At 38.5% G+C, this 7,597-nt stretch overlaps 1 protein-coding gene across 1 annotated transcript; it reads left to right on the plus strand.

Annotated features, from left to right (window-relative positions):
- The first annotated feature begins 3,190 nt into the window (after positions 1–3,190).
- On the plus strand, positions 3,191–4,544 carry LOC147029043 (uncharacterized). The gene is made up of 2 exons (XM_085876513.1): positions 3,191–3,313; positions 3,411–4,544. The coding sequence occupies exons 1-2, from the start codon at positions 3,260–3,262 to the stop codon at positions 4,344–4,346; spliced, it is 990 nt and encodes a 329-aa protein (XP_085732639.1). The 5' UTR covers positions 3,191–3,259; the 3' UTR covers positions 4,347–4,544.
- The last annotated feature ends 3,053 nt before the right edge of the window (positions 4,545–7,597 follow it).

Raw genomic sequence — 7,597 nt, forward strand, 5'->3', positions numbered from 1 at the left:
CTAACCATTAAGCCAACACCAGGCTTATTCTAGTGACAGACTCACTGACTGATGTTAAAGATCAGTACCTTCTGGGTCTTAATGGTCGGGGTGGCGGGCTTTGTTCCGAGGGTCCTGAGTTCAAATCCCGCCCAGCCGTTGAATTAATCGCAGGTGGGGTTAACTCGGCCTGTCATCCATCCGAGGTCGGCAAAATGAGTGCCAGCATGTTGGTATACTGTGTCGGAGTGGCGACCCGTCCATGATTGTGCCCAATAGCCAAGGAGACTGTTTAAGCAGCACCAACACGCTGCACAGAGTATGGTCCCAATCTCCTCTATCCTCCTTCCGAGTGACGTAGAAAGCTGGAATTTTGCATGCACACGGACATCAAAGCTGATACACTGGGGGGAAAAAAAAATCGCATAGCCATTGGAAAGCATCCGCAAATGAAAATATAAATAAATGAAAATAAATAAATGAAAAAATAAATGCAGGTGAGCGACCAGAGACAATGTGGAAGCATGGAAATTTTGTGTACCGACGGACATCGAAGCTGATACACCGGAAAAAATCATAGAACCAGTGCAAAACATCTGTAAATGAAAATATACATAAAATAAAAAAACTGGAAAAAAAACAAATGCAGGTGAGCGAACCGAGACAATGTGGAAGCACGGCCCATTATTGCTTACAATGTGGAAACATACCCCACGAGTATATGTTGTTGTGGACCAGAAACCACGAGGGTACGAGGGTGGGGGTATCCTTGGATCTCCCCAAACTCACGGGGAATCAAGGCCGTCACACACGAATAACTTGTGTCGTGGTGGGTCGCTATCGACTGCGAATGCCAAATAACTTGACCACGTGACTCAGGGTCCTACATGTGACAATCGTTTACCTAAGAACACGTGATCTCCTTCCCAGGGAATCACGCCCTCAACAATTGTGCTGCTGTTATCTTTATTCGATCTTGATTAATGCGGCTGAGCTTTCCGCTAGCACAATGCTGGACTGATATGAGAGCCAATTAGTTGGGGAATTATAACCTCTGGGCTAATCTATATACAGACATTGCTGGACCAATGGAAGAAAGCACAACCACAGGCAGATTGGAAATATAACAAGAATAATATATTTACAATGAGCGATGAGGGGTACGGGAAGGAGGGAAGAGAACTCAAGGGTTTTAATGGTGTCAAAGGGAAACCGGGGCAGGAAAAGGGGAAATGCAATGAAAGGAGCAATCAAGATGTGTATTTACAAAAAAGAAAGAAAATATACAAGTTGCAGACATAGCTTAACCTGTGCCTTACCTATCGGATAACAACACAGGGTACCCATGAGACCACACACACATGGGGAGACAAATTGGGAGGAGCAGGGTGGCATCAGCCTACCAGTATGTTTGTCACCGTCACCCTCCCCAGCTTGGTACCGCTCTCTGGAATGGCCCCGACACTGCTCTCCACAACTGAGGGTCCACAAGCTCCGTCAGGAAAACACACCAAAGCGTTCAGGACCAGGGAAGAAGTGAGGTCGATGCAGAGTGTCCGGGACCAGGGCAGAAACGAATGTGATGACCAGGGTAGAGAGAGAACTCGAGTGTGATGCCCAGGACAAAGAAAGAGAGAATGCATGTGACAATGAGGACTAAGGTAGCTCAAGGGCGACGAGAGTTCGAGTGCATGCCAGGACCAGGACTGAGAGAGCTTGAGGCAAGAGAGAGAACTAGGTGCCAAGGACAGCTTTATAGCCCCTGTGGCAGGTGTGGCCAAAGAGCCGCACGTCACATCTTCTGAGGTGGTCTGGGACCAGCGATTGGGCCACGTCAGATCCTACGAGGTGCTCCATGCCAGCCATTGGAGGGTTCCCCCACAGCCCTGCCCATTCTGCTGCTCAGCCGGATATTCATTCACTCGGTCCTTCCAGCTGTCATCATGAACAGATATCCACACTAGTAGGGTAAGAATACTGATTCTGGCTCACTTTTCCCCATGTAAATGAATGGGGGATTTTCAGCGATTTATATTTTTTTTCCCTAAAAATAAACCCCCCTTTTTATCCCAAGGTATATTTATTTGTCTCCCCTTTTAACTTGGAGGTTGAACCTCATTGAATTGAACACCTGGGGGTTGAACAGCTCACTCATTGAACCTATAAAGATTTGTTCATTCTCAAATTCCTTCAATAGTTTAATTTTCTTTGCACAATAATCCCCATCTAAAATATTGACAAACAAAACATTTGAATCTTTATATTTTTTAAGATACCCCATTTGTGCCATTACGAAATGATAAACTTCTCTTAATGCTCTCATCTGACCACCTCCTGAGCCACAGGTTATTTTTGTTAAGCCCCGCCCACTTTTCTTTAAGCCCCGCCCACTTTTGTTAAGCCCCGCCCACTTTTCATAAGGTAATTTTTCTAAGCCACGCCCACTTTTCCTAAGCTCCGCCCACTTTTGCTAAGCTCCGCCCACTTTTCATAAGGTATTTTTTCTAAGCCACGCCCACTTTTCCTAAGCCCCGCCCACTTTTGCTAAGCTCCGCCCACTTTTCATAAGGTATTTTTTCTAAGCCACGCCCACTTTTCCTAAGCTCCGCCCACTTTTGCTAAGCTCCACCCACTTTTCATAAGGTATTTTTTTCTAAGCCACGCCCACTTTTCCTAAGCCCCCCCACTTTTGCTAAGCTCCGCCCACTTTTCATAAGGTATTTTTTCTAAGCCACGCCCACTTTTCCTAAGCTCCGCCTACTTTTGCTAAGCCCCGCCCACTCTTACATCATTTCCAGTTCATCTCTGACTCACAAAGAAATCACTAGAAAATTACAGGATGTTATGGTTTTGAAAAATTTCCCAATGAAGGCTTGCCTAGGCTTGCCCAGGGAATTTCCAAAGGAAACCACACCCACCAGTCTTTCTCTATAAAAGCTTCAAACCCAGGCTCCATTTTAAACATTTGTTCTTGCTGGCAATGGTGTTCTGTGTGCTTGTCTCAAACTCTCTGTCTTCTATGGAACTAAACCTTCAAGTTGATGAACTGGATTCAAACCTCTTATCTATTGAGGTAAGATTTTTTATTTTCCTATTTTCAAACTTTGATTGAAGCATACTCATTTAATAATTAAATAACTTAATTAATACATTATTATTTTCTCTCACAGGAAATTGTATCTGAAAATACTGCTTTTGCTACAACTTGGGGGAAATTGTTGGCTTGGTTGAAGACCTTGAGTGGGATGACTTTAGTGTTCCTTGGAACTCTCTGTCTTCTATGGAACTAAACCTTCAAGTTGATGAACTGGATTCAAACCTCTTATCTATTGAGGTAAGATTTTTTATTTTCCTATTTTCAAACTTTGATTGAAGCATACTCATTTAATAATTAAATAACTTAATTAATACATTATTATTTTCTCTCACAGGAAATTGTGTCTGAAATACGGAATGAAAATACTGCTTTTGCTACAACTTGGGGCGAAATTGTTGGCTTGGTTGAAGACCTTATGAGCGACCAAGACCCACAGAACGAGTTCGTCCTTGATGACCCAACCAAAGAGTTATACCTTGGAGACCAGCAAAATCCTGAAAAAGAGTTTTACAGCAATAGTACTCATTGTGAGTTATCAAGACAATACCCACTGAACAAGTTATACCTTGATGAGCCAGAATACAAGTTTTACCTTGGAGACTCACAAATTTTGAAAAAATCAGTAAATGAGTTCTGCCTTGATGGTTTAAATAACTACCTTGGAGACTCAGGAAAAGGGTTTTGCCAAGATGGTTCTAAATATGGGGCCTACCTTGGAGACTCACAAATTTTGAAAAAATCAGTAAATGAGTTCTGCCTTGATGGTTTAAATAACTACCTTGGAGACTCAGGAAAAGGGTTCTGCCAAGATGGTTCTAAATATGGGGCCTACCTTGGAGACTCACAAATTTTGAAAAAATCAGTAAATGAGTTCTGCCTTGATGGTTTAAATAACTACCTTGGAGACTCAGGAAAAGGGTTCTGCCAAGATGGTTCTAAATATGGGGCCTACCTTGGAGACTCACAAATTTTGAAAAAATCAGTAAATGAGTTATCCTTAAGAGACTTTGTAAGTTGGTTTTACTTTGAATACTTGAAATGTGGGTTCTGGATTGATAACTCACAATGTGATACATATCTTGGAAACTCAACGGGAATGTGGTTATACCTTGAAGACTTGGAAAGTTGGGTTTATGTTGGACACTTGAAACTTTTTGGGGGCTTTTATTTATTTATTTATTTATTTATTATTATTATTATTTTATTTATTTATATTTTGGAGACTTTTGGAGTTGCTATCACTCTTTGGGATCTAAACCTATCGATGTAGTTCTTTGTCGGATGGTGCTTGATGGGAGCAAGATCAAGAAAGTTCTGGGAAGAAAGTGCAGGCTTACTCCCTCTTTCTACGTCATCAAACCTGAAAGCCTTAAAAGACAGAATTGGAAGAAGAGAAAAAAAACAAAAATATACATTGTTCGTTCTGGGAAGAAAGTGCAGGCTTACTCCCTCTTTCTACGTCATCAAACCTGAAAGCCTTAAAAGACAGAATTGGAAGAAGAGAAAAAACAAAAAATATACATTGTTCGTTCTGGGAAGAAAGTGCAGGCTTACTCCCTCTTTCTACGTCATCAAACCTGAAAGCCTTAAAGACAGAATTGGAAGAAGAAAAAAAAAACGTAAAAATATATATATATATATATAGGTGGAAATCTCATTTTGAAAAAGACATTGTGTTGGGCGAGGATTGAGTTGGGGTTGAGATTTTGAATGTGAGGGTTAGGGTTGAGATTTTGAATGTGAGGGTTGGGACACACACACATACACATCAACAAACAAAAGTTAAGCCTTGACTATTCAGTTGAGGATTCTGTGTTTGGGGTTCACAGATCTAAGAACGTCCCCCTTGACACACATTATATACTGTTATACACCTCGGACTTGGCCTCGAGTGTCCACAACGGTGTATAGTAGGAGGGAGTGAAGCGCCAAACTATTGCTCCCATTGCACACACACACACAAACAAAAGTTAAGCCTTGACTATTCAGTTGAGGATTCTGTGTTTGGGGTTCTGAGATCTAAGAACGTCCCCCTTGACACACATTATATACTGTAATACACCTCGGACTTGTTCCTCTAGTGTCCACAAGGTGTATTATATGCTTAGTTTTGTCTTTTGTAATTCCTGTGAATAAAATGAACCTAAAATCTCTTCCCCTTCCAAATCATATATTTTATAAGTCCAAGGAACTGTATCTATTACATCAACAATTTTAAAAAGTTCTTTCGTCCATCGTTCAGTAAAACCCTTTTCAAAATGAGATTTCCACCTATATATTCTTACGATATCACCAACTTTGAACTTAGGTTTTCTGACATTAATCTCTTTTTCATATTTTAATTTTGTAAATGTTTCTGATGGCTTCATATTCGTTGACGTGTGAATCGTGTCATTATACTTATCCACAATATCCTGAATAAAAGATAACCATTGTTGTGAACCGAGTTGTGTGAATTTTTTATATAGTCTCTCTTTTAAGGTACGATTAAAACGTTCAACAACAACTGCCTTCCCTTCATTAAAGGTACTGTATAATGTAATACTGTTATTTTTTAAAAAATTCATAAATGTCTTGTTATAAAACTCTCTACCCTCATCAGTCCACAATTTCTTAGGTTTTCTCTTACTTTTATTAAATATCTGTTGAAAAGCTAACACAAGAGTATTACCTGTTTTGTTTTTTAAAGGGACAACCCACGCATATCTACTCCTCAAATCAATAACGGTTAAAGCATACTTGTACCCCTTATCATTATTGAGTTCAATCAAATCAACAGACCAGATATAATCAACTTCCTTGGAATAAACTTTCCTTCTCTGAAACTTTGTGAATATTGGTTTATGTAATTCATCAGCTAATTGCTCTTCAGTCTTAATGGCATCATTAGAGCCTATAAGTTTTTTGAATTTCCAAGTCCAAGTTTCAATTTAGCACTAATCATCTTCTTCACGATGAACCTATCAACTTTTTCTCTCAAGGTTGGATTTTGTATCAGAGACAAATTATATAACATTTCTCTATCGGCTTCATGCTTTTCTTCCAACGTTGTGGTATTCCCATAATCAATATGGTGTCTCATGCACACTTCATCAACTCTATTGATTGGTTTACTCCAGGATTTAGGATTGTCTGCCTCATCTAATCTTTTATCCAAGTTTGTGCCTGGACCACAGAAAGAATACCCTGGAAGATGTAATTCCCCTGGTATTCCAGTAGTTGTAAATTTACTTCCTGATAAAAACTTTTGTATATCTCCTCCGAGTTTGTGTTTGGAGATAAATTGATTTTTTTTTTGAACCACACACCGAACATATACCTTTTTGTATAACCCTGTTATTTTTACTTTTAATATATGAAATATTTTTAGTATTAGTTTTCTTTTTACATTTGAGACAATAACTCATTTATTTATGAGAAAAATTTCTGCAGAGTGCAAAAACCTTTTTAGTTTCCAACATGCACATTTGAATCTTAATTTTTAAAACATAAAGAATCCTTAGAAATGCCTTCCTCTCTCCTCCATTTATTTAAGAAAAAACTTGAATTAAAATACATGTCTTCTCGATGTCGATAGTCTTGTCGAAAGTATTGTAAATAGACTTTTAATTCTTTGTATTCCTCCCTGGTGAGATAAGTTAATTTCTTTAATACCTCTATTCTTTTTTGAATCTCACTGGTTTCCATATTTTGATATTTATTCATTCTCTCTCTTTCCTCCCTCTCTCTCTTCTCTCTTTCCTCCTTCTCTCTCTCTCCTCCTCCTCCTTTTCCTCCTCTTCCCTCTCTTCTTCAACTCCTTCCTCATCCCTTACTATACTTGAATCGTTTACACCCCATAGAATATTATACATATATTCATCAGGATTTCTTGTTATTCCTGTATCCAAAATAATTTTTTTTACAACAGGATACCAATAAAATTTCTTTTGAATTTCTAAAAGAGCCTTACCTTTTCTTAACCTTATAATTTTTTCATTATTTAACATTCTAATTAAATCTAAAGTTGTTGGTTTATCAACATCAGCATAATGCCAATCTTTTATTGAAAATACCTCATTCTTATGTTGTAGAACATATTTATTAAAATACCGAATACCCTTTTCTTGAAGGTATGCTTGGACACAGAAATGATAATTTTCTTGAAGCCTTCTTGCTGTCATTTATGTATTAGAAATATATGTTAGAATAATATTATACCTGAAACACCTCCCCATCTTCCCATAGTTAAATCATTTTGTATTTCCTTACTTATTATATATAATCCTGTTTTCTGTTTTCATGAGATAAACAAGGGCAAAACCATTATTATATTTACCCTTATTAAATTCTTTTTATTTGTTGTTTACTAATCGTGGCTCCACAAAACTCATTCTCGATACCAAGTGGATAATATTCTTCCTTACGAGACTGATTTAATTGTTCCAGGTCTTCGAGGTTAATTTTAAATGACCAATTATACCCTAAATCATTCATATCATACCCCCCATTGTTCTATTCTCATACAAACGATACGCCCTT

Source organism: Eptatretus burgeri, chromosome 4, assembly GCF_056783735.1.
Source record: "Eptatretus burgeri isolate ZD-2024b chromosome 4, Ebu_testis_v1, whole genome shotgun sequence".
NCBI classification, from domain to species: Eukaryota; Metazoa; Chordata; class Myxini; order Myxiniformes; family Myxinidae; genus Eptatretus; species Eptatretus burgeri.